This window comes from Myotis yumanensis, unplaced genomic scaffold (assembly GCF_028538775.1).
Source record: "Myotis yumanensis isolate MYYU_CA2020_CCGP unplaced genomic scaffold, mMyoYum1.0.hap1 SCAF_10, whole genome shotgun sequence".
NCBI lineage: Eukaryota > Metazoa > Chordata > Mammalia > Chiroptera > Vespertilionidae > Myotis > Myotis yumanensis.
This window is the reverse complement of record NW_027223761.1, coordinates 40,545,925-40,573,720: the sequence shown is the minus strand read 5'-3', so window position 1 is coordinate 40,573,720 and position 27,796 is coordinate 40,545,925. Positions and strand designations below refer to the sequence as shown.

Here is a 27,796-nt window from a genome sequence, read left to right as displayed (position 1 = left end):
CTGCAAAACGGATGAAAACATAACTTACTGAAGCATTGACATCCCTAAGTCTCCTATGTGGTGACCTCCCATTGTTATTATTATTAAGTTTCTGTTTTGCTTCCTTTGTTTATTTTCCACTCCTATGAACTTAACTTTCATTTCTCACTCTGCTTCTGTGGGGGAACTCCTCTGTGGAGAGCTGGTCGCTGGCTTGGTGAGTGAATACTGACCAGACTTACAGCTGATCTCCTCCATTGAATTAAAACTCCTCTATATTTCCTGAAAGTAAACGGGGCAGTTTCTGGGGACAAAGGACAGGAGGCTTTGGGGGAGCAGACTGACTGTGTTTGGTGTCTTAAATTGTGATTCTGAAGCTGCTCTGCTTGTGTGTGTCTCTGCTGAGATGGCAGAAAAGAAGAACACTGAGTCAGGGGGAAGAGTGATCTTTAGAGAAGGGCTGTTTAAAAGAGCAGATTCTTATTTCTTTCTTGGAGGGGACCATTATTTCTCCAGGCTGTTACCTCATCTTCTCCCTATTCTGTAGTCTTGACTTTCTACCTTTCCAAGGTGAGCCAGAACACTCCTTTCCCAGACAGCAAATCCCTTTCTCCTGATCTCCAGGAAGCCTGTGAGATGGAGCCCTGTTCTCCCTCTTCATAAAGCCCAAGCTCCTGGTGAGGCCAGCAGGAGTGAGAGCCCTTATCAGGAGGCATGTGGGAGGGGCAGGCTCTTAGGGGCTCTGCCAGGGATCAGACCCTCTAGAAGCTGGTCCTCTTATTCTTTTGTTAAATTAGCTTTATTTATTTATTTATTTATTTATTTATTTATTTTTACAAACCTTTATACTTAAATGTACAATAAGCTCACAGACAACACTTCTTGATTCCAGTTGTAGGTAGCAAGAGATGTTATCACAAGGAATCCAGATGTTAAAACAGGAATAGAATTTAGGATCACCATTGCCCCAGGCACAAGGAGCAGCTCATTTCTGGCCAGATTTCTTCATTTCACATGTGTGCAGGGAAGGTGGGGGCTTTCCCCTTGGCCTTTGCTCTCTGCTCCTCTCTTGCTATTGAAATGCCTTATCTTCCTCACCCATCTCCTTGGCTTGCTTCTTGGGCTGCTTCAGGGGCTTTTTCTTGCCACCTTTGATACAGGACATAACAACTGCTGCCCCTTCCCTGAATGCTGATCCTTTACTCTTGTCTTGGTAACTTCTGGGAAGCTTTCACAACCTTCCTGATAAATGACCAGCCTTTGGCCAGCCTGATGAGAGAGGCTGGATGACTAGATTGCTGCCCATCTCTGTAGTTTCCATGTGGACACTGGCCTCTTGGAGATCCAAGAAGAAGGAATTTGTTCTCTCCGGAGGGCCATGGCCCAGTTACCTCAGTGCACCCTATGACTCTCTGGTGTCCTCTCCTGCTTTAGAACGAGTTCTGCATTATTTTACACATTTCCTTCCTCTGTTATTATATTGACTCTTTACTCACTTTTCCCTTTGCATGCAGCTAAGAAAAGGAGTTGATAATTTTTCAAAAACAACTCCATCTTAATCTCACCTTTAAGCAATTTGTACCTTGATCTCTGTGTTACTTAGATTTTGATGTGTACTTTCTTTTCCTCCCTCATCTCAGAGATGATATATCTGTGTTTTATACTGGGGACAAGATTCATATCTGGTGTATACTAACTGAATTCTCAGGGGCTATTCCAGGTCCCTCAAAACAGGAGAAAGTAAATTTTTTAATTAAAATCGCAATAACAAATGAATTCACGTGTGGTATAAAACTATTAATTTCTATAGAATGCACCCAAATGACTTTTTTAAAAACATTGGCCAGAGAGCTAGTGTCTCCATAATTTGAGAAAGTCCTATAAGGGGTTTAGCCAACATCGTTGAAACCTCTCAGGTATGCTGTTCTCTTACTGTGACTACAATAAATTATTTTAAGAATACATATTATGCCATAACCAGTTTGGCTCAGTGGATAGAGCATCAGCCGGTGGACTCAAGAGTCCCAGATTCAATTCCGGTCAAGGGCATGTACCTTGGTTGTGGGCACATTCCCAGTAGGGAGTATACAGGAGGTAGCTGATCGATGTTTCTAACTCTCTATCCCTCTCCCTTCCTCTCTGTAAAAAATCAATAAAATATATATATATTTTAAAAAGAATACATATTAGTTTAGCTTACTTTCACCATTATTATTCTACTTTGTTTTAAGAAATAAAGTAAGTTGATGTAAGAATTATAACTTTCTTTAAATTTTAGTTAATTAAAAAATAAATATTTCTGTACAGTTTCCTAGTTAATATTTCTCATTTTTCTACAGTAAATATATGTCATTGAAATTGAAATTTAATTTGGGTTATATTTGTTTTGCATTAAAAAGTTATTATTGCCCTCTCCAGTTTGACTTTTGGCCTGCAGACTGAATGGCTGCTAGTTTGATTCTGGTCAAGGGCATATACCTTGGTTTCAGGCTTGATCTCGGTCCCAGCCAGGGCGTGTGCAAGAGGCAACTAGCTGATGTATCTATCTCACATCGCTGCTTCTCTCTCTATGTCTCTTCACTTCCCTTCCACTCTCTCTGAAAATTAATGTGGAGAAAATAGCTTTGAGTGAAGATTAAAATTTAAAAAAAGTTATTATTCACAGAAATACAGTAGTGTAACCAGTACAATTGTGGCATTTCTAAACAACTGTATAGGTAAGTGTTCTGTTGCCAGGCCAGCCTTTTGCAGTGAGGTGCAAGTTATAAGAACAAAGAAAAGCCAGTTCTTCCCCTCCAATGAGACAACAGGGGCATTATTTCTGCAATGGATATTCCCACCAATCCAGAACTTGTGGAACCCCTTGTCTTTGGCATTTTTATTCCCAAATCTTTTCCAAAGAAGTAAAAGTTAAAATAAATAAATAGATTAACTAATTGATTAATTAAATGGTTCTCTTATCAATTATTAGCTGCTCTCATCCCTACATGTCCATAGGAATTTCCAAATGACTCACACTGGATGATCTTTGATATAAAAAAGAGTTGCAGTGAAGTATGGTAGCAATCATCTCAAGTAGAAACTGTAGTTTAACTTTAACCCTGCTGTTTGGCTTCTGTACTTATTTGCTTTGTTAACAATAGAAAAGTTACTTTGATTTCCTGAATTCTATAATCATCCTATTCGATTGAATGCCTTATTGATTGTAATGTGAGTATCCCACCGATTGTGATCTTACTGGTTTTAGAACGCAAATTCCTCTGTACCTGGGAACCAGGACAGCACAATTATCCCAAGACCTGAGGGTTCCAGATAATGTTTCCCTGTCAACTCTGTGGTCCCAAACCGGAGGGCTCTAGTCTAGATAATGTGTTTCTGTCAACTCAGTGTGTCAGGGCCAGCCTGACAAGGTTGAGCTGGGCTGAGGCAGGGAGGTGGGAATTGAGAAAAGAAAGAAAGACAGGAAAGCGGGATCGGGAGGACTCCAGTTCTCTCGATGAACTGAAGCAACTTTATTAGCCACACAATAACACACTGTATTTATACATAACACACTGAATAGGAGGTCTGTCAAGAGGAATGTATTCTTTGTTCCTCTTAATCTCTAAGGGAGAGACACAGCAGAAGGACAAGTTCTCAGTACAGCATATCTCAGTAAATAGTTACAGACTTCTTGGTTAGCTATGAAAGGCTGTTCTCATTCTACAAATGTTGCTCTCATTCCACTGATAATCGCCATCCAAACAAGTCTGGGAAAACTGTGTGGGTAAGGGTCCCATCCTTGCTAGCCCCTTCAGGTGCAAGGACCTTGCCACCTTACATCTGGCCCCCAACATCAGTGGTCCAAACACCCAAAACTATAATTAATCCTTGTAGATAACTAATCGGCTCAATCTGGCTTCTGTAACTGCTTTGTGCAAACCAGGTTCCTCATTCCAAACCCTGGGATATAATCAATGCCTTTGTGATTTTTGCCTATATAAATCTGGTGTTGCAGCCAACTTATCACTGTGAGATTTGGGACAGTGAAATGCCCCTTCGTAGTCCCTGATTTGTAATAAATGTGACTTTTTAATTCGACTTCTTGAGGCATCCTTCTGTGATTCGCGGGGTACATTACAACAGCAGCATTTTTCCTCCCTGGCTGCTTGAAGATAAACCTTCATCATGAATGACACGTTAACTATCGGGACCAGGAAGTTCATGACCAACAGACTACTTCAGCGAAAGCAAATGGTCATTGATGTCCTTCACCCTGGGAAGGCAACAGTACCCAAGACAGAAATTAGGGAAAAACTAGCCAAAATGTATATGACCACACCTGATGTCACCTTTATGTTTGGATTCAGAACCCACTTTTGGTGCTGGCAGGACTTATGATTCCTTGGATTACACAAAGAAAAATGAACCCAAACACAGACTTGCAAGATATGGCCTATATAAGAAGAAGAAGACCTCAAGAAAACAGAGAAAGGAATGCAAGAATAGAATGAAGAAAGTCAGGAGGATTGCCAAGGCCAATGTTAGTGCTGGCAAAAAGTGAGCTGGAGATTGAACAACAGAAGGAGTAAAGATTCTTTGGTGACTTTATCTGTGATGGTTGTGCAGATTTTCCATGAGAGGATCAATAAACTATAAACTTATATATACAAAAAAGAATTGCAAAGTGGGCATTCCTGTGTATGTGTAAAATTGATCTTCTAAAATCTCCCTTTGAGGTCTGCCTTCCTTTTACCCCATTACTATGATGACTGAGGCTATGATTTACTAACAGTACTCTTCAATTATTGACAAATATCAACCCAGGAACATTCATGTCTTTTCAGTTACTGGAATGCCAATCCTCCAATTCAGAATAAAGTCTCTAGTTGCAAGGAAAAAGGACTTGAATTTTTAGATACAACACTTTTCAGTTCCTTGACAGCACTGTCAAAACTACTCAACCTCTGCCTCTGATAAATACACACACACACACACACACACACACACACACACACACCGCACATGTACCCACAGGCATACTTTTGTTTTCAGTTGTTTTCTCCATGTTGTCCTCAATCTTTCCTGTGGGCTGATGTACTATGGCAGTCCCCAGGAAGGAAATAAGCCTGTTCTTTCACCGCCAGCCCCCAGTGAGAGAGGAGTTGAATGTGCAGTGGATATTGATGCAGGGCTTGGTTGGATAACCATGTCTGGGCTTCTGAAATATAGACAGATCATTGTTCTTCGGTAAAGAGTACAACTAGATTTCCTGGTTTTTAGGTAAATAGGAAACCATAATGAATTATGCTCCTTCTCCCATCACTTAAATTCATCTCCAAAGCTAGGTACATTGCGGTGGTCAACATCCCAGAATATTATGTTCTGAGGACCAGGGAAAGATACATTCTCCTCAGGGCTCTGTGTTCCCGTTAGTTCCCACATCTCCTGTTGGAGAGAAGTTCTCTGACTTTGCATCTATGATTTTTAACTGTTTCTGGACTGAAAATAACAGGGCACAGGAAGTAATGTGGTTAGAGTGTGGTGATGTAGATAACAAACAGACATTGAGGTAAGAATCTGAGTACATCTTAGGAACAAAACAGAATGTGAGAAGAATTGTTAAATAAAATAGATCAAAGGAGTTTATATAAATGCTAATAATACCATTTTTATTTATGACCACAGCAATCATGTTGACAGTTAACACCAGCGATAGAACAGAAATATGATCATCATCAGCATGCTCAATGTAATTAAAATTATATCCATTACAATATAAATGTATGTCTTTCTATTTAAATATCATTCTCCATATACCAATATTTTGTAATGAATCTGGCACAATAAAGAATAACAAAGAAGATCCCTTCCTGCCTTCATAAATCTAATTGTTGTTGAGTGAAGGGGCTGGATGAAGAGGGATACTCAAAGAGAGTATTATGTGATGATAAATACGATAAAGGAAAAAATGCTAGCTCTCAGAATGCACTTTGTGAAAAATTTACGTGCTTATCTTTGCATTTGCAAAGCATCAAGATTTTATTTATAGTTAGAAATAAATTCATCCCTATCTATGAAATGGAAATTGTCAATATGGCTCAGGAAATACACCTACATAAATTCCAGTTCCTGCCTCATAGACATATGTGAACAAAGAAGAGTTTATAAGGCAAGCTTATGTTCCTCAACTATGGGTTATAAGCAATATAAAAATATCTGTGCTTTCATTAGAAAAACATCGACATTTTGGATGCCTTCCATGTCTCATATAAGTTAATGTGTGAAGATTGCCCAGCTTGGCAGTCTTGTCAGTCAGGGACCCTTGTCTGGAGCTTCCACCAACTTGTAGCTGTAGAATTTTAAACTTGTTCTCAGAAGAACAAAATTGATAATAGGACACAAACACATGTAGAGGAAATAGAAATGTTTCACTTCTGCTTTAAAAAATATTATGCTTATGTTTTGCCATTCTATTTTTATTATAGAACTATGACATGCATACACTGTACCTTGTTAAATTTCTTATTTTTAATATTTTTCAGTTCTGCTTTTGATTGATGGTGCAAAAAGGTCCAAATGTTTCCCAAAGAAGTGGGGAAAGTGGACACTTATGGAGGTGTGAGTGTTTCCCAGAGAAAGACTCCACTTGAAGAACCACATGTTAACCTCCATGCCCTTCCTGCCTCCTAGTTGCTGGTAACATGTCACTGCCACAGCTGTACCACATTATGTCAGAAACAAAAACTGGTAGTGATCCGAGGGGCCAGCTCAGACTCAACGGTGTTGTGGAAAAACTTTGTCAATAGGTTCAAACATTTTCTAAATACCAGCTCTTTGTAGCTGCTATTTGGGAAGAAGGATCTTTCCTACAATTTCAATTTTACCTTTCACCAGGAAGGCTGCTACCATTTAGCTCAAACTAATAGCGCTCTGCAGTTGATTATATTCCCCATCACACTCTCCATTACAAAGGGCAGGTACCCAGACTTCCTAAATCATGACTTTATACCTAGAAAGATTTCTAGGACATGAATATAGGATAAGCTTAAGTAGTTGGTATAAAATTGAATTGAAATTCTGAGTAGTCAGGCAAGCTTTAGAGTGTGCTATTGGATTTCACATTCTTCTCATTCAAATATTCCTGTTAGAATAATCTACAAGAGGGATCCTATCTAATAAAAGAGAAACATGATAATTAGCCATACGGCCGCTACCCTTCCCATTGGCTAATCAGTGAGGTATGCAAATTAACTGCCAGCCAAGATGGCAGCCGGCAGCCAGGCAGCTTGAAGCGAACAGGGAGGCTTCCTTACTTCAGTGACAGAGGAAGCCAAGCTTTCCCGCCTGCGCTGCTGGCCTCTGAGCTTGCAGTTTGAAACATTGTAACAAATATAGAAGCTAAACAAAACCCCAGAAACCGGCTTTAGTCAGCCATGCTTCAGCCAGCAAGACCGCAACATTGTTTCGAATACAGAAGGTAAACAAAGGCCAGAAACCTGCTTTCAGCAGCTGAGCCTCAGAGAGAAAGCCGGCTCTCAGCTCCAGTGACAGGCATAGAAGGTAAATAAATGCCAGAATTAAAAAAAAAAAGAAAAAAAGGAGAGGTTTGGAGCTTCAGTCGCCCACCAGCCTGAAAACAGCCCTCAGCCCCTCACCCAGACTGGCCAGGCACCCCAGTGCAACCCACCTTGATGCAACAAGATGATGGCTAATTTGCATACTGAAGGCAGGCGGCAGCAGGCAAGGCTGTCTGCACTCTTGGACCCGGATCTGTGACCCTGCCAGGCGGGGGGCTGTCCGTGGTCCCAGGACCCAGATCTGTGACCCTGCCAGACGGGGGGGCACTGCGGGAGGCTGTCCACAGTCCAGGACTCGGATCTGTGACCCTGCTGGGTGGGGCGGCAGTGCTTGAGGCTGTCCACTGTCCTGGGACCCAGATCTGTGACCCTGCCATGTGGGGGGCAGCGCTGGAGGCTGTCTACTGTCCCAGGACCCAGATCTGTGACCCTGCCGGGCGGGGGGCAGTGCTTGAGGCTGTCCGCAGTCTGGGACCTGGATCCATGTCCTCGAGAGTGGGGCGACAGTGCTTGAGGCTGTCCGCGGTCCCAGGACCTGGATCTGTGATCTGGTGGGCAGGGGGGCAGCACGGGAGGCTGTCTGCAGTCCAGGACCCGAATCTGTGACCCTGCCTGGTGGAGGTCAATGCTTGAGGCTGTCCACGGGCCCAAGACACGGATCTGTGACCCTGCCAGGAGGGGAGGCAGCCATCAGCGCCCAGGAGTGACTGTGCAAGATCTGCCTCCTGGCTCAGAAGGTGCAGGATCGCAGGGACAGCCATGGTGGCGGGCCAGACTGACATCCTCCTGGCTGCACCAGATCCGCTGGTTTGCGGATCTGCAAAGCCAGAGGCCTCCGGTGTGCACATCCCCCCTGGCGTGCGAACATTGCCAAGCACACTGTCATCCTCCCACGCCTGCAACAGTTGCAAACCAAGGCATGCACAAGTTCCCCCCGCCTCTCCACCGCACTTGCATCAACCCGGCATGCCTAACACCCCCACAGGATGTGCACACATCCCCTCTGATGCGCTCACATCCTTTGGAGAGTGTCTGGGTGTTCTGGGTGCTGAGAGTGGGCGCCTGTGAGATGACAGTGAGAAGGCAGAGTGGTGATGCTTTGTTCCCACAGAGGCCAGTGCAGCTACGAGATCATCTCTGGGGAATTAATGCAGATGCTGAGGCAGGAGCAGGTGCAGACAGACACACTGGTGAGCACAGGCGGCCCTCTCTGAGGTGCCTTCGGTCAGTGTTCAAGATCAAGAGCCCAGAGGCAGAGAGGAATTCAGTCCTCTCAGTGAAACAGTGGGATAGTCGGGGCGACTATAGAGGAGGAATGCTGACTGAGCCTTGCTTGCTTGGGGCCTAGCGCACTTCTGCTGGGCAACAGCTGACAGGACGTGCTTTTCTGAATTAATGAGAGAAAATGTTGATTCTCCTGCTGCCCACGAAGGTGGAAAGTGAAGTGGGGAGACATGTGGGGAATGAGCAAGGTTCCCTGTCCGGGGGTTCCAAATCTGCTGTTGGTTTCTTTCACCACTGACTAGAGATATACATGGTGTCCCCCCAAAATGTATACACACTTTGAATACCTACTAATTCCAATGGTTTTAAGCATAAGAAAGAAACAACAATGGAGCTGTTATCTGTTAAAAATGTGGGCACAAACAGATAGTTGGACATTCCCTGAGGGGGTCTCAGATTGGAGAGGGTGAAGGCCAGACTGAGGGGCCCCTTCTCCCCCCCTACCCCAGTGCACAAATTTCATTCACTGGGCTACTAGTAAAATTATAAGAATATGCTGAAGCATTGACCTCCCTAAGTGTCCTGACTGGTGACTTCCCATTGTTATTGTTCTTAAGTTTCTGTTCTGCTTCCTTTGTTTCTTTTCCACTACTATGAACTTAATTTTCATTTCTCACTCCACTCCTGTGGGGGAACTCCTCTGTGGAGAGCTGGTCACTGGCTTGCTGAGTGAATCTTGACTAGACTTGACTAGACTAGTGAATCTTGACTACAGCTGATCTCCTCCACTGAGTTAAGACTCTGCCTGTACATTTTCTGAAAGTAAGCAGAGCAGTTTCTGAAGACAAAGGACGGGAGGCTTTGGTGGAGCAGAGTGGATGTGTTTGGTGTCTTAAATTGAGGTTCTGAAGCTGCTCTGCTTGTGGGTGTCTCTGCTGAGGTGGCAGAAAAGAGAACCACTGAGTCAGGGGGAAGAGTGATCTTCGGAGAAAGGGGGTTTAAAATAGCAGAGTGCTTTTTATTTCTTGGAGGGACCATTATTTCTCCAGGCTGAGTTACCTCATCTTCCCCCTATTCTGTAGTCTTGACTTTCTACCTTTCCAAGGTGAGCCAGAACACTCCTTTCCCAGACAGCAAATCCCTCCCTCCTGTTCTCCAAGAAGCCTGTGAGATGGAGCCCTGTTCTCCCTCTTCATAAAGCCCAAGCTCCTGGTGAGGCCAGCAGGACTGAGAGCCCTTATCAGGAGGCATGTGGGAGGGGCAGGCTCTTAGGGGCTCTGCCAGGGATCAGACCTTCTTAAAGCTGGTCCTCTTACTCTTTTGTTAAATTAGCATTATATATTTATTTATTTTTACAAATCTTTATCCTTAAATGTACAATAATCTCACAGACAACACTTCTTTCTAGCTGTAGGTAGCAACAGATGTTATAAGGAATCCAGATGTTAAAACAGGAATGGAATTTAGGATCACCATTGCCTCAGGCACAAGGAACAGCTCATTTCTGGCCAGATTACTTCATTTCAAAAGGAGTTAGTAATTTTTCAAAAGAACGCCATTGTAGTCTCACCTTTGAGCAATTTGTACCTTGATCTCTGTGTCATTTAGATTTTGATGTGTGTTTTCCTTTCCTCCCTCATCTCAGAGATCATGTATGGGTATTTTATACCAGAACAAGATTCATATCTGGCGTCTACTACCTGAATGCTCAGGGGCAATTACAGGTCCCTCAAAACAGGAGAAAGTTCAATCTCTCTTTCTCTCTCTCTCTCTCTCTCTCTCTCTCTCTCCCTCCCTCTCTTCTCCATCTGCACTTTCCTCTACTGTGTCCTGTGGCTGCAGCTGCTTTGACCTTAACTCCTTGTAACCCTACCAGAAAAGTAAATTCTGCAGCCCCAAGACACAATGCGTGCTCTAATCCTCCTTCCTCTACAGGCTCCTGGTGGGTCTCAGGATGGGTTGGATCTTGGATGAGATGCAAAATAATTGGAGATTTGCCAGAAGCCGGTCCATCCTTGCTGCTTGACACAGTCGCTGCAGGGAAGAAACATCTGCACAGCATATGTTTCAAGGGACCTGGCGTATATGACATACTGTTCTTAATATGTTTGCTTCCCTTCTTAGCGCTATGTGTTTTAACCAGGGTCACCTCTCTAAAAAAAGTTGTTTCCCCAGGTGGGAACTTTTCCTTGGAGTTAGGGATTAACAGGACTAAGGAAGGGAATAAAACCTCTTAACTAAGTGCCAGGCGGGTAATTAATCATTTTACAAACAATCACCCTTAAACTACATAATCTTTACTTAGGATAATCTCCTTCAGTTACTTCCTTGTAGCTTAACAGAACAATAGAGTACTGACCTTGGAATGGAGATAACAAATACCCTAACCTTTGGAATAGAATGGATAGGATTCAAATCAACTGGTATAAATACAGATGTAACAGGAGAATAAAGACAGAACCTGGCTGGAGAACTTGACTAGAGAACCTGGCTAGGCTGCTGAATGCTGTCTCCGTGTCATTCCTTCTTCACCGACTCTGTACACACCTTTGGGAACCCCTGGACCTGCTGGGTCAGGCCCCCAAAAGAGGTTCCTACACCAGTTTTGGATCATGCTGGAGACATAAAAGAGGGGTAGATATTAAATGATATCTTCGCTGAAACAATATCTATCTCTGACCCTGCTGTTCATCGGAGCTTGACCTGGACCACAGTCTCTGCAGCCAGTGCTAACTGCATGTGTCCTCTGGGCTGTTTTCAGTATCTGGCCCACTAGCTGGAATACACTTCTGTTCTCCTTCAGCCTCATTCCTTATCAGGTTGCCTTCATGTTTAATGAACATGGTACCAGTGAGCAGTTTTAGTCGGTCTAAATTCATGTCAATGCAGCCTTTAAATTTTATTAATGCTGTATTTTACTAGTTATGTTGTACCTTAAAACTATGTTATTACTTTGATATTTCTTACAGATTATTGAGGAACAAAGCTGAGAGATCAGGAGCAGGAGGAGCACATGGGAAGTATTTCCATAAGGGACATGTTTATAACATTTCATACAGCATAATGAGAGGCTAGATTGGTGTTAATAATCTGAAAAAATACCAGAAGAAGTGTCATGACAACAAAATCTTAAGACTAATGAAAAAAGTGAGTTAAGGTACAGGTGCCTCTTCATTCATTTATTTAACTACCTCTGCTGTTAAAGACATAGCTGGGCCCAGACTGACTCAGTCATCTGTCTCCCCCACTCCCCCCACCCCCCTTCTCTGGCTTCTCCTTATATGATTTTCTCAAACTGAATTCAGGAAGACTTTGTGTGTTTTCACCACTATAACATTGTCCTTGTACCCTTCATTACCCTCAGCCATTTTTAGGCACACATGTTTTGAAATTGCATTGTTCACCAGAGTCATTACCATTATCATTATCACATTTCACCTGTGCCACTTAACACATGATTTTAGAATTGTTTCATACTCTATTAGGGTTCTCCTGAGAAGCAGAACCAATATTATAGATATATCCTTCATATATGTGAAAGAGACGGATTTTCAGGAATTGGCTCATGTGATTATAGAATTTGACTAGTTCCTGACCCTGTCTTTTACAAACTGGACACTCAGGAAAGCTGGTGGTGTAATTTAGTTCAAGTTCAACAGCTCGAGAACCAGGGTAGTCAATGGTGTAAGTTCTAGTCCAAGGGCAGGAGAAAACCTATACTCCACACAAGCAGGTAGGCAGGAAGCAAGAGGAACACTTTTCTTTCTTCCTCTGCCTGTTTTTTCTGCTTACCAGTGGTTCTCAAACTTCTGGCCCTTTAAATACAGTTCCTCATGTTGTGACCCAACCATAAAATTATTTTCCTTGCTACTTCATAGCTGTAATGTTGTTACTGTTATGAATCATAATGTAAATATCTGATATGCAGGATGGTCTTAGGCTACCCCTGTGAAAGGGTCGTTCGACAGCCAAAGTGGTTGAGACCCACAGGTTTAGAACCGCTGGCTTAGACCCTTAATCTAATTTATTGTGACCAAAGATCTAAATGCTAATCTCATCTGGAAACACCCTCACAGACACACTTAGAAATAATATTTAGTCTGGGCAACCAGTGGACAGTCACACTGACTCATAAAATTATTCCTCACAATTACTTTGCTGTTTCATTTCTATTATGTTAAGACTATAAAGATTATATGTTAAATGGTATTAGAAAACTTTGCCCAGCAGATGATACATCATGTAGTTTGATCTGTGCAGTCCATTTAGGAAAAGTGTCATCTTGTCCTTATTGAATCCAGGTTCTGAAAGCCAGCATCACGGTGCTACCACTCTGATAGCCCCCTGGCTGACCACCTGAGGTAACTTCAGATTTGGGCAGTTGTTCCCTCTCAAAGGACGGCCAGGACACAAGTTGGCCAGGGTCACTCAGCTTAGCTGGTAGGGACAGGACAGGGGAGAGCTGCCAGGATCACTGACTCAGGTGGGCCTTCAGGGAGGGTCCTCCCTGTGGTAAAGGAGGTATTTCATTCCCTCCTCATGACACCTCATTCCTAAGAGAACAAGATGAGGGTGATGTGTGTGACAGTCACAGCTCAGGTCAGCCTAGTTCTCCAGAAGATGAATTACTGTGAGAGCCAGGAGAACAGCTTCAGGGAGCAGAACTGAGATAGGATTAAGAATGTAGTCACTGGCCCCTCTGAGCTAAGGCACAAAGTGTTACTATTTCCCTGAGGTCTTTGTGAAGGCCTCTCATTGGTCCATAGATTTTCTCCTTTCCTGCCCCTCCCCTAAGAATTTAACTTTCATTTCCACTCTGCTCCTCCTGCAGCTGGTTTGGAGAGTGAATTATCACCACTTCTGCCCCTCAGGCTGAGACTCCAGCACAACTGAATAGGCCTTTTTCCCTGGAAGATTGGAAGTGAGTTTTTGTCTGTTCTCTGAGCCTTGCCTGGGATGAGCAGGGGAGTGGGGCCGGGGTGAGGTAGCAGGTGGGGGATGGAGGGTGCTACTCTGCCAACAACCTTGTCTTTCATTATTTCAGACCTCTGGGCAGGAAAATGCCACCTATCCCACCCCTCAACTGGAACCTGGGACTCAAGGGGCTCCTCTGTGAGGGCTGCCCTGGCCCAATAGCTGGGGAGGGGACCTTGGTAGCTGGCAGAGGCCAATCCAGTAGAGTCAGGCAGGTGGAGCAGGGGTGATGCCCCTGGGAGGGGGTTGGGGCCTCGCACTCCACAGTCAGCTCTGTGGGTGGGGCTGCAGCAGGGGAATGGGGCAGGCCAGCACACCTGGGAGCACTGAGAGAGAGGTGCACCCCTGCTCTCATGAGGTAGGGGGTGGAGCACCAAAGTAGCCTCCATTCCCCAGGTCTGAGTATCAAGTGAGAGTCCAACAGGCTTCCACTCTTCCTGAAGGAGAAAGATTTCCTTTTCACATGGTCTAGGCACTTCTCAAACCTCTAATTTTGCAAGGGTCATGGAGCAAGTCCCATAAAACCTTTAAGTCCTGTGCACCTGCCCTTTGAAAGAGGAATTACCTGTACCCTACACCCCTAGGGTTCTCTGGGCACAAGCCTTATTCCTTTTGAAGGCAGACACTCTGTGGGTTCAGGTTTCTGGTGCAGGTCCCCAGAGAGCCTCATGTGGGGCACAAAGCCCTAAGTCCTCAAGGATGGGCTTCACATGTGTGATATCCTTCCAGCGCAGACAACACTCCTGTTCCCGTATCTATCTGCCTGCCTGCTGTGGAGCTCTGGTCACTGTTTAGGTAGTGCTGGGTCAGACTCCATGTGTGAGGACTCAAGCTCCTCTGCACTTTCCTCTTCTGTGTCCTGTGGCAGCAGCTGCTTTGACCTTAGCTCCCTGTAGCCCCACCATAAAAATAAATTCTGCAGCCCCAAGGAATAATGCATGCTGTGCTCCTCCCTCCTCTACAGGCTCCTGGTGGGTCTCAGAATTGGTTGGATCTTGGATGAGATGCAAAATTTTGGAGGTTCCTACCCCAAGTTTGGATCATAAATGCTGGAATCATAAACCAGGGATAGATATTAAATGATAACTACCCTGAATCAATGTCTATCCCTGATCCTGCAGCCAGGGGCTTAACTGCATGTGGCTTCTGGGTTGTTTTCAGTATCTGGACCAGTAGCTGGAATACACGTCTGTTCTCCTTCAGCCTCATTCCTTATCATGTTCCCTTCATGTATGATGACCGTGGCACTAGGAGACAGTGTTAGTGGGTCTAAATTTCTCTCCATGCAGCCTTTATACATTTTCCCTTCAGAGAACAGAGCAAAGGGAAAATTTACTAACTGATTCTGCAGATCTTTCTTTTGCCATCAAACTTTGGCAACCATCAAGATATGAATATCTACTAAGATCTTTTCTTTCATTTTTGGTTCATAGTCCCATTTACTTGAAGATCCTGAGAGAGCTCCTGATCCCAGACTGTAGCCACGGGCCTTACCGAGTCCAGGTGGGAGAATGAGCATCACTGTGTTACCACTCCGTGATACCCGCTGGTAACTTAAGAAACATTCAAACCGCTCCCCACTCCCCCCTCCCTCAGGGCTCTCCCTTCCCCCCCGAAAAAAGAAAGAAATATTTAAACCCGTGAAGAAGTTTTGTGTGTTTATTTAAGCCCAACTATCCACAATGGCTGGAAGCAGATTCTCAATGGATTGACATAATGCTCCAGAGAATGGCAGTTTTGCACCTCGTATTATACGTTAGAATCAGAAGAAAAGATGTAAGTGTGTTGCATGAAATCCATTGGTGATAGATTGGGGAGGTTGAGGCAGAAGAAAGCAACGGGGGGCGGGGGGGGAGGGTATGGAACCTTTGGGATTGGATCAAAAGTAAAATGATAGACACATTCTTCTTTTACTTAGGTGGGTGTAGGATAGTTAACAGTCAATAATTAGCTCAATAACAATGAGGTGATTTATGGTCTCTGTACAGTGGTGCTTTGAGGGGTCCAGGCAAAAAGGAAAATTGCCTTCACATTCCAACTATATGTTATTGTAGATGCAAAAGGACACTAGACAGGCTCAGTTAAAGATTGACTTTGTCAGGCAAAAACACCAGCCTAGGTTATGACTAACCACCAAAACTGCTCTTTCAGTTTAAAAACGTTTAATTTCAGACCATCCTCTGTGGTTACTTTAGGTCTCTGAATTTGCAAGGTTACCACACAGGCCTTTCCTGAGCTAGTCAGGTTAGCATGTGGTCCTTTTGTCCACACCGCTTTGAATGACCACCAGCATCATCTCCAATTTGGATGGTCATTGCCATCTGGTGACCTGTGAGATATAAGCTGTCAGGGTCACTTAGCTGAGCTGAGGATACAGGACAGGAGGCAGGGCATGCTGACATTGGCTGCCTTAGAGGAGCTATTAGTGATGGTCTTCACAGTGCTATGGAAGGTACTTTATTTCTGTTATCTCAGCCTTTTAAGAATCCAGACTTAGTAGATGTGTGTGAAATCACGAAAGTTTATGTAAGCCTAGAGCTACAGAGTGCAAATTACCTTGTGAAAGCCCATAGGCATAGCATCCATGGGCCATAAAGATACACGGTGGTTATAAAAGTCACAATCCCCTTATGAAAAATGAAATTTAAGCATATTAACTGGCATATGAGGTCTATATGAAAACCTCCTAAATCCAAATGCACTTTCCACACCAGGCTAATTTTGCTATCAACAATCTGGCCTTGTAAGGAAGCCGATCTTCCACTTTATTATGGCCTCATGAGGTTTCCAGACAAGAAAAACAAAAGAAAAACTTGTTAGAAATCTTATCCAATATTACCTTTCTAGGAAGAAAGAACCCAGTCCTGATGTTAACCTTTTGTTCTCCATAATCTAATCTAACTTTCAATCCTTTCTTCTTACCTCAGCCTATGTCTCACTCATCACCTGTTCTCTGTGTCCTTCATCTTCTTGTCCTGAAAGCTATCATCATCGCTCCCCTGGGCAACTGTATGTGCACCCTACTCATCTTCGCGATTCCCCACTGGATCCATCGATTACTCCACAGCCCAACACTGGTGATTACTTTTGCTCTTGGCAAAGTGTTCCTAAACGTTACCTAATTCACTAAGTGCCATAGGTCACTGCAGGCTCATGTGATGCCAAAGGCCTAGCAGTTTTCTCACATGAGACACACTGGCATTTTCCATCTCAGACAATGTGGTGCATCTTCAATGAATGGGTCATTTTCTATACCTAATATATTCTTTTGCTCTCCCATATGCCTTATTTCCTTCATCTTCCTCAGGTTTCAGTTCAACCCTTAGCTATTTAAGTCTGAATTGCTGGACAACCCTTTATATGTCCCAATTATTTGATTTCCCAACAACATGCACATCTCTCTAGTAGTGTTTTTCACATCAGCTTGTATATATATGACTTAATTTACTGTTACTTTCCAGGTGGATGTCAGGGTCACAGTGGTTTAAACTGTCTGTTTAGACTCATTTCTGTGTTTGTGGGTATTAGTTTAGTTGTTAGCATGTAATTCATAGTGATGAAAATTAGTTGAATCATCTTGCCTATTATTTTGAGATTTCTTTTGCAAGACTGATATTTACTTCATGTGTGTTTCTATTTTTTCAGATATGTGACTTGTGTGATCCTATGAACATCTTTATGCTATCTCCCTCCCCATCATCCATATACATACACACCATTAGCCTCCTGTCAATATCCTTGGCATACTTCCAGGCAAACATGAAATTTTAGTATTTATCCAACAAGACTCCCCAGAACCTCCTAAGTTACCTATTTTGTCTTTAATTAACCCTGTAAGGTAGGAAGGCGGACCCCGAATACATTAGAATCATTGCAACTCTGTATTGAAAATAAATGGTCTCTGTAAGTCACTCACTAACTTTATGTACACATCTGATAAAGGGTTTCCTTATGCCATTTACACAAACATATTGTCACATATTATCTATACTAATAAAAGGGTAATATGCTAATTAGAACGGATAGACCAGACATCTTCTGAATGTCCTTCCAGACATCCTTCCAAACAAAACCAGAGCAGTTGGGGCCAAGGCAGAGGTGGTTAGGGGTGATCAAGCTGCCAGGGGAGAGCTGTTGGGGACGATCAGGCCGGCAGGGGAGAGCACTTAGTGGCTATCAGGCCAGCAGGGGAGAGCACTTAGGGGTGATCAGGTCGGCAGGGGAGAGCACATAAGGGCAATCAGGGGAGAGCACATAAGAGCAATTATGGGCATCAGGCAGGCAGGGCAGAGTTGTTAGGGGCGATCAGGCAGGCAGGCAAAGTGGTTAGGGGCAATCAGACAGGCAGGCAGAGTGTTTTGGGGTGATCAGGCAGGCAGGCAGATGAGCTGATAAGAGCCAGTGGTCCTGGATTGCAAGAGGGATGTCTGACTGCTGCTTTAGGCACGATACTCAGAGCAGATCTTTCTGATAAGGGAACACAGAAGGAGATTGTTAACTGAAGGATGAAAGTGAGTCCTACTGATACCAGGGTAGCAATGCCTGATGAACGAACAGGTATAAAAGCCCAGACCCAAAAGTGGTTTGGAGATGTGTTTGGTACAGGAACTATTAAGCTGAAGAGATGCTGGGTCACACAAACATCTTTTCTTTGTAAAAAAGGTCTAGGGTCATCCTTTGGTTTAGTAAAAGTAATGAGCAATAACAACAATTGCACAGATGAAAACGTTAAATAAAAGTATTTAAAATACTTATGTGCTTGGCTGAAATTTATCAGTGGTTAGAGTGCTGGCCTGTGCATGGAAGGGTCAAGGACACTTACCAGGGTTGCAAGTTTGGTCACTACGCAGATTTGGGTACCTGTGGCAGACAACCAATTTATCTGTCTCTCTCACATTCATCTCTCTCTCTCTCTCTCTTTCTCTCTCTCTCTCTCTGTCTCTGTTTCTTTCTCTTCCCCTCTCTCCCTTCCACTCTGTCTAAAAATCAATGGCAAAAAAATCCTCAAGTGAGGATTAACAAAAAAATAAAAATAAATAATATTATTACAAATAGTATTTTTTTCTAGATCACCATGCTCCTTGCCTTGTCTCTCTACCTTTACTTTTTTATCCTTTTACATCCGTTCTTGCTCCATCCTTCATTTCTACACAATTAGCAACATTTATGCCTACCATTCTTACTCTGCCCCCCTTTAATCTTTCCAATCAGGCAGAGGTCAGTGAGCAACAGAAGCCTCAGATCAGGAGAGAAAGGAGCAGGGGAGCAGCTGTGATGGCTTCAGGAATCCTGGTGAACATGAAGGAGGAGGTGACCTGCCCCATCTGCATGGAGCTGCTAACAGAACCCATGAGCCTGGACTGTGGGCACACATTTTGCCAAGCCTGCATCACTGCAAACAAAAGGGGGTCCATGATTGGCCAGGAGAGCTGCTGCCCTGTGTGCAGGATCAGTTACCGGCCTGAGCACCTGCGTCCCAATCGACATGTGGCCAACATTGTGGAGGCGCTTAGGAAGGTCAAGTTGAGCCCACAGGAGGAGCAAAAGAGTGATCTCTGTGTGCAACATGGAGAGAAACTCCTGCTCTTCTGCCAGGAGGATGAGAAGATCATTTGCTGGCTTTGCGAGCGGTCTCGAGAGCACCGTGGTCACCACACATTCCTCATGGAGGAGATTACCCAGGAGTACAAGGTAACAGACCAGGATGGAGGAAAGACAGGGAAGAAAATAATACTTGATGGGAAATCTCAACTTTTGTATTTGACTGTAATTATCTTGCCACCACAGTCCTGAGGACTGTGATCACTTTTCTTCCTATGCTCACCTTCCAAGGCCTGAAGGGCATTACTATACATTCCACACAATTACAAATGATGAGCAGACTCTAAAGGAGAAGTAGGTATTTTCAGACCTTGTGCTAGTAGGTAGAGGTTTGGTGCACAAGCAAAGCTGTCATCATCTCTTTAGACATGAGGGGTAACTGGGCAGCTGGGTGGATGGAGACCTAAGTTCTTTCCTTACTACAGGATCAAGTATTTTCTTCTAGGGCAGTGGTTCTCAACCTTCCTAATGCCACAACCCTTTAATACAGTTCCTCATGTTGTGGTGACCCCTAACCATAAAAGTATTTTTGTTGCTAATTCATAACTGTAACTTTGCTACTGTTATGAATCATAATGTAAATATCTGATATGCAGGATGTATTTTCATTGATACAAATTGAACATAATTAAAGCATAGTGATTAATCACAAAAACAATATGTAATTATATATGTGTTTTCTGATGGTCTTAGGTGACCCCTGTGAAAGGGTCATTTGACCCCCAAAGGGGTCTGGACCCACAGGTTGAGAACCGCTGTTTTAGGGCAAAGACAACCAGTCTCCTGACATAGTAATGGTGAATACTATCATCTGAGTTTTAAAGAACACATAAGCACTTCACGTTTCCTTCAAATCACAGATTCTAATGGTCATTTTACAGTTTCTTTAGAGATGAACCTGATTTCTTCCCATTAATCCTCTCTTCTGATGAGGAGAGAGCCCATAGCTTAACCCTGAAGTGATTCCTCTCCCATAGGAAAAGCTCCAGGCAGCTCTGGACAGGCTGAAGGCAGAGCAGCAGAAAGCTGAAAAATTGGATGATGACCTTGAAGAAGAGAGAACTTCCAAGAAGGTAGGAGGAGACTCTTTGTGGTAATTATCCAAGAATCTGGGCAGGACTTTTGGTTTTAGTTACAAGGAGCTCCCTTCCTTCTTATTTTCTGACAGTTGGTATGTCCAGAGTCATTGATCAGCCATTCTTTATCCTTTCCCTGGTAGGCATAGGGCTGGAAATAAGCATGTCACAAAGTAATGCTCCTCTGCTTCCATTTCTATTCCCTCTGAGAACATGCAATTCAAATACTTTCTCTTCTGGATCCCACTCTGCCGATAGCCTGAGTCCCTGTCTTTTTTCTCATTCCTGAAGGATCAAATAGAACATGAGCGGAAAAGTGTCCAGTATTATTTTAGAGAACTGAGAGGTATCCTGGCCAGGGAGCAGCAAAAGGAGCTGCAAAGGCTGGAGAAGGAGGCGGCAGAGAATCACGATGACCTTGTTCAGGCTGAGAGTGAGCTGGCCCAGCAGAAAAAGTTGTTGAGAGATCTCATCTCAGATCTGGAGCATCGGTTGCAGGGGTCAGCAGTAGAGATGCTGCAGGTAAGACTTAGAAATAAGCCCCAGCATCTGAACTTAAGAAAAATTAAGGCTAAGTTCCCTTCTCTGCTGTGTGGCTGTGTTGTTTGTGGTGTTGCCACTGAGGTTCTATTGGTCTTGCAGTGACCCTTCCCTGCATCTGTTTCAGAGGTTATTGAAATTGTTGAATGCATGAACAACAAGGAAAAATCTGGTTCTTATTAATGTATCGATTAAAGTACAAAATTGATCTGAAGAGAAGATTCCTTGTACTCTGTAGGCCCCTGTGTCTGTGATCTAGCCTAGAACTTTATTCAGGTATCTCTTCATGATCCAAGAGTTGTTCTTTTTCTTTTTTGAATAAGTTGAAATTCTTCTGTTCTTTCTGAATTTTCTGATTGTGGTGAATTGGCATTATTTATTTTTTAATTATTCAGTAGATACACCAGTGAAACCATGTCACTCTCTGGGCCTTTATGTTTTTTGAAAAAGTTTAAAATATTTTTTTTACTTGTATTAATATTTCTCAGTTTGTTTGTTCTTTGTATTTCTTGAGTCAGTTCTGGACAGTGTACATCTTTATAGAAATTTGTCCATTTGAAGTTGTCAGATTCATAAGCATGAAATTAGTCATTATAATTTATTAGAATATTTTTCATTTCTACAATATTAACAGTAATGGCTCCTTTTTTTTCTGGTTTTGTGATTATTTTTGGCCAAGTTAGTTATCATTGGTGAAGGTCATTGATTTTTGTTTGTTTGTTTTTTAGTGTATTTTTATTGATTTTAGAGAGGAAGGCAGAAGGAGAAAGAGATAGAAACATCAATGATAAGAGAGAATCATTGATTGACTGCCTCCTGCACACGCCTACTGGGGATGGAGCCTGCAACCTGGGCATATGCCTTTGACCAGAATTGAACCCAGGACCCTTCAGACCACAGGGCAACACTCTATCCAGTGAGCCAAACCACCCAGGGCTCAATGATTTTTTTTTAAAATCTTTTTCTTTTCTTTTTAAAAAAATATATTTTATTGATTTTTTACAGAGAGGAAGGGAGAGGGATAGAAAATTAGAAACATCGATGAGAGAGAAACATCGATCAGCTGCCTCCGGCACACCCCCTACTGGGGATGTGCCTGCAACCAAGGTACATGCCCTTGACAGGAATCCAACCGGGGACCCTTCAGACCGCAGGCCAACGCTCTATCCACTGAGCCAAACCAGTTAGGGCTTATGTTTTTTAAGAATAAATTTTACTTTTATTTATTTATTTATTTTTAACCTTTCTATATCACAGGTTTCTGCTCTCACTTATATAGTCTCCTTTGTGCATGTATATGTAAATGCACATTGATATATGAGAGTGTGCATGTGTTTCTGTGTGTGTGCATTGTATTTAATTTTTTATAATTTTTCTAGCTCATTAGAGTGAGAATTTTTTGTTTATTTTATTTTGTTAATTCTCACCCTAAGATATTTTTTTCCATTGATTTTTAGAGTTTAGGGATAATGAAAGGGAGGGAGGGAAGCAGATAAGGAGGAAGTGAGAGAAAGAGAGAGAGAGGGAGAGAGAGAGAGAGAGAGAGAAAGAAACATCTAGTGAGGGAGGCACATTCATTGGTTGCCTCCGGAACACACACCAAAGGAGGCCAGGGATCAAACCTGCAACACAGGTACATGCCCTTCACCAAAAATTGAATGTGGGAGTCTTTGGTTCAGGGGACAACACTCTCACCACTGAGCTATACCACCCAAGGCTTAAAGTAGGAATTTTGACCACTGACTTCATTGTCTTTTCTCTTACAGTTTTTAATGTTATAAATGCATTGTTTTAGCTATATCCCATACATTTGGATTATTTACTTATCTGTTTGTTTTTTATTGATTTCAGAGAGAAAGTGAGAGACGGAGAGAGAGATAGAAACATCAATGATGAGAGATAATCATTGATCAGCTATGTCTTGCATGCCCCCTACTGGAGATGGAGCCTGCAACCCTGGTGTGTGCTCTGACTGGGAATTGAACATTGACCTCCTGGTTCATAGGTCAGCCCTTAAGCACTGAGCTCCACCTGCTGGGCCTTGTTATTTTGAATCAATTTAACTTTTTTTCAAATTTTCTTTGTTATTTTTATCTTAACCTTTGAAATATTTGAAATGGTTTTGTTTAATGTACAAACACCTGGTGATTTTTTACTTTTTTTTCTGCTGTGTATTTTAAATTTAATTCCTTTCTAATCAGAAAACATATGTTTTATTATTTCAACTTTATAGATGTGTTGACTTGCTTTTTCTACTAAAATATTGTATGTCAATATTTTTATGTGAATTTGAAAATAATTTGTAGTGTGTATTGATTGGGTGAAAGGGTTTTTAGTTTTCAGGTAGAGCTGGTTGACAATGTTGGCCATGTCTTCTACATCATGATGATTTTCTTATTTACATTTTTGTTTTTTATTTTCTCTTTTTCTTAAGTATCTTTAACCTTTCTTATAATACTGATTTGGTGGTGATTATTGCCTTGAGCCTTTTCTTATCTAGGAAGCTCTTTATGTCTCTTTCAATTTTAAATAATAGCCTTGCTAATAATAATAATAATAATAATAATAATAAATAGCCTTGCTGGGTAGAATAATCTAGGTTGTAGGTCTTTGCTTTCTATTACTTTGAATATATCATGCTACTCCCTTGTGGCCAGCAAAGTTTGAGTTGAGGAATTAGTTGGGATACTTACGGAGCCCCCTTATAGGTAACTAACTGCTTTTCTCCTGCCACTTTTAAGACTTTTTTTCTTTGTATTTTTCATTTCTCACTGGGTGTTTTTTATGCTTTCTATCTCTTTTCTATGTTTCTTCTCTCTTTGTTGAAGTTCTCAGTCAGATAATCTATTCTTTCCCTAAGTTCATTGAGCATCCTTATAACCAGTGTTTAGAATTCTGCATTTGGTAGATTGCTTGCCTCCATTTTGTTTAGTTATTTGTCTGAAATTTTGTCCTGATCTTTCATCTGGGACATGTTCCTTTGTCTCCTCATTCGGCTGCCTTCCTATGTTTATTTCTATGTGTTTGGTATATCTGCCACATCTCCCAACCTTGCCAGAGTGGCCTTAGGTAGCAGGCTTCCTTTGGGGCCCAGTGGTGCAGTTTCTGTGTTCATCTGAACCAGGTTCTCTAGGGGTGTCTAATGTTTGGGTTGTGGGTGCTTTCTTGTTGTAGTTGAGCCTTGATTGCCGTTGGCACATCAGTGTGTGGGATTGCCTCTCAGGCTGAGTTGGGGTCTAATTTCATAATGTACACCTGTGGGTGTGGTACCAGCCAGTTTCATTTTTCCCTCCTACCAGCCTTGTGGTGACTTAAAAAAAAATATGTGTTTATTGATTTTAGAAAGAGGATGTAACAAGAGGATGTGATGAGAAACAAGGTCAGATGACTGGAAATAATTAACAATATGGAATAAACTATTAGACCCTGAAACATAGTAAATATTGTAGTGTTTAGAATAGTGACCAAGTGGATATTGGTAATATGGACGGAGGTGTATAAAAGAGGAGGTAATTTGTTTTGTTGAAAAATAATTTACATATTAAATATTTTAAGTTACTGGTTCGTGTGACTTCTGTAGTAGGCATTATATTAACCTGCTCTCACATTAAGACCATCTCTATTCCACCAAATCTGGGGGTGGAAAGGGGAGATGTGTTGAAGTTTTGTTAGTGAAAGAGCTTATTACTTCATGACTTATAGTGTCTCTTTCCTCCTTAGGATGTGAAAGGCATTATGGAAAGGTATGTATGGAAGACCAGAGATGGTCTTTTTGTGCTGTAAAAAAGTGTTTAAAGACATTAAAGATACTGGTGATTAATAAGAATAAAATATTGCTCAGGGCAGAAACATTTGGATGTAGTTTTATCTTAAATTTCTGTTCACATATGGCTTGTGTATTCTATACCTATTGAGAATGAACCAGATTTTATGTAGGCAATTTACTTGAGGGAGTTGCAAAGTTTGGGTTTGTATAAGATGTTGCAGTATCAGACCCATCTGACTTCATAAATTCTATGCATTCAGCATGCCTGTATCTAACTTGGATTTTCAAATGTATTGACCATGGGATTGTCATGTCTTCTTTACCTCCTAAGCACTCAGAATTTGAGACAACTGCTTTATATTTAAATTTCTGCTCTATGACTAGAAGATATGGTTCTCTTTATTTTCCAAAAGCCGACTTGAATATCAAGGAGTATTTTGACCCTGGGAAAATCAGTTGATCCATCTTGGTCATGCACTTTTGAAATCCGAATGAAGGGCAGCATCTTTGTGTCTAAATTTGAACACCTACTTGGCTGCATTAATCTATTCCAAACACATGAAATTCAGACCAGTAGTAGTATAGCATTCATAATATCTTCCTTTCCAAGTGTTATATTTTTTCCCAGAGAACCCGAAATCTCAGATGTAGTTCTGGAGGCCTCCTACTGGGCAGTGGAATTTAAAGGTCTTTGTTCTTCCCAGACAGTATTCCCACACTTGATATATCTCAAACATAAGGAACCATGTTCTGCATCCTTACATTCTCTTCATATTGCTGGGAATCTACATCCATATCACGACTTTTTCTTATACTAATTTATTTCAAGGTACCAAATTTTTCATTTTAAAGAAATTCACTATGGCACATAATTTCACATGATTTTTAGGAGTTAGAAAGGGAGAGGATAGTCATCATTGTGAAAGGAATAAACTACTTCTGAGAGGTCAGTGCCTTTCCAAGGGCAGACAGCAGTCAACTGAGCAAGTGGATTGAGCACATTTCTTCTGGTGCCAAGGTCAGAAGTCTACTTTCTCCTTTCTCATTGGTCCATGAATGGGGGCTCAAGCACTCCTTGGGGTGAGTAGATAAAATCAGTGGTTTTGGAGAGACAAAAATTCAGAGTTGTGTGGATCTATTTTGTTGTCTCTAGGAGTAAGACCTTCACTCTGAAGAAGCCAAAAACTCTCCCCATGAAGCAAAGGAGAGTGTTCCGAGCTCCTGACCTGGGAGGGGTTCTACAAGTGTTTAATGGTGAGGACTGCTAGAGCAATGAGTGGCTGTCAGATTTTTGTTATGGTTGGGGTTAAAGTTCAGGTCTTAGGTATATCTAGAAGAGAAAAAGTAAGACAAATATTACATGCTGGTTATAAAAGCATATTCAATGGGGAGTGGTCAGTTGTCTTCTTCACCCCTATTCCATGTACTAACTTACATAAACCCCAATCTTTCCCTGATATGGAGAGAAAATAGATGTTGACGCAGAACATTTTGCCTATATTTGATGTTATGGATTTTTCTAATTTCAGAACTCACAGATGTGCGACGCTACTGGGGTAAGGAGAAATCACAATATCGCAAAGTCACCTTGCCCTCATTTTCTTTTAGAATTTTGCATTTTCTGCTAGGTCTCTAGTATAAAGACCCGTGTTTCCCTCCCAACACACACATACATATTATATTTCTGCAGTGAGTACTGCTCCTCAAGAACCAAATCAAATGCTTCCCATTTCCCACTCATTTTATTCTCAATATCTGCCTTACAATGTCACACATAAAGTATGTTAGATTCCTCACCCAACCCTGTAATTTTTCTACAGTACACGTGACCCTGGATCCTCCCACGGATAAATCCTATAATGTCATTTCTGAGGATCGGAGACAAGTGAGATCTTTACCTTTATTGTATATCATAGCTGATAAAACAAATTTTGGGGTCCTGGGATCACCTTCTATCACATCAGGGAAGCATTACTGGGAGGTGGATGTATCACAGAAACGTGCCTGGATTATGGGGGTATATGGAGAAAAATACCCTGACTCCAATAGGATGGATTTTTTAAGACAAATTATTAATAGTCAACCTCTTTGCTCTGTATTTCAACCTCAATATGGCTACTGGGTTATAGGGCTACAGAACGAATCTGTATATAAGGCGTTTGTGGATTCTGACTTCTCCAACCCCATGACCTTAACCTTGTTCCTAAGTGTTCCTCCCCGTCGTGTTGGGGTTTTCCTAGACTATGATGCTGGCACTGTCTCCTTTCTTAACGTCACTAACGATGGGCTTCTCATATATAAATTCTCTTCATGTTCCTTTTCTCAGAAAATGTTTCCGTATTTCAATCCTATGAACTGCCCTGCCCCCATGACACTGTGTTCTCCAAGCTCTTAAACCTCTTACACCCTCACCCACTTCTCTGGAGTGCCTGTTGCCATGGGTGCATCTAATGAGCTGAGCTCACCTGCACTGTTCCCACCATCTTTTCCGCACTTGTTTTTTCCCATTTGAACACGCTTCATTCATCAATAGGGTGTAAAATTTGCCTCGTGCCATATTTTTCCCAAAATCTTATTTGAATTCATAGAGAATCCTAATTCATCAGTTTTATCATCTCAAGGAAAATGACTAATGCCTCATAAAAAAAGACATGTATGGAGGTAACATCCCTACCAAGTTCTACAATCTCATGTCCTCTGCCCCTGACTGAGAAGATGAAGAAAAGCTTTTCAACAACTTTTATTGAAGACTTGAGTAGAAGTCATTCACTACAGAATGAATCCTCAGAGGTCTGTCTATTTACCCATGATGTTTGTTATTCATCAAGGAGTGAAGAAGAAAATATTAAATATGGGTTTTTAATTGATTTCTTAGAGAGAGAGGAAGGGAGAGGTAGAGAGAGATAGAAACATTGATGAGAGAAAAACATTAAAGGGCTGCCTCCTGCATGTCGCCTCCTGGGGATTGACCTTGTGTCCAGGAAATGGGCCCTGACTGGGAATGGCACCAGCGACCTCTTGGTGCACGGGTCGATGCTCAACCACTGAGCAACATCAGCCAGGCAATAAGAAAATAT

The 27,796-nt window shown here is 42.2% G+C and overlaps 1 protein-coding gene and 1 pseudogene across 5 annotated transcripts; both read left to right on the top strand.

Moving 5' to 3' along the window:
* The first annotated feature begins 166 nt into the window (after window positions 1–166).
* Window positions 167–27,796, top strand: LOC139017275 (tripartite motif-containing protein 5-like). Of its 5 annotated transcripts, none has more exons than XM_070425457.1 (10): window positions 167–196; window positions 13,594–13,683; window positions 15,170–15,239; window positions 18,948–19,427; window positions 20,315–20,410; window positions 20,705–20,935; window positions 24,674–24,696; window positions 25,873–25,973; window positions 26,249–26,275; window positions 26,540–27,796. In XM_070425457.1, the coding sequence occupies exons 4-10, from the start codon at window positions 19,011–19,013 to the stop codon at window positions 27,112–27,114; spliced, it is 1,470 nt and encodes a 489-aa protein (XP_070281558.1). In that variant the 5' UTR covers window positions 167–196; window positions 13,594–13,683; window positions 15,170–15,239; window positions 18,948–19,010; the 3' UTR covers window positions 27,115–27,796. The 5 variants fall into 5 exon arrangements, with proteins under 5 accessions (XP_070281558.1, XP_070281557.1, XP_070281559.1 ...); XM_070425456.1 differs by having other exon boundaries at window positions 15,170–15,285; XM_070425458.1 differs by lacking the exon at window positions 15,170–15,239.
* On the top strand, window positions 2,678–4,607 carry LOC139017278 (small ribosomal subunit protein eS24 pseudogene; annotated as a pseudogene).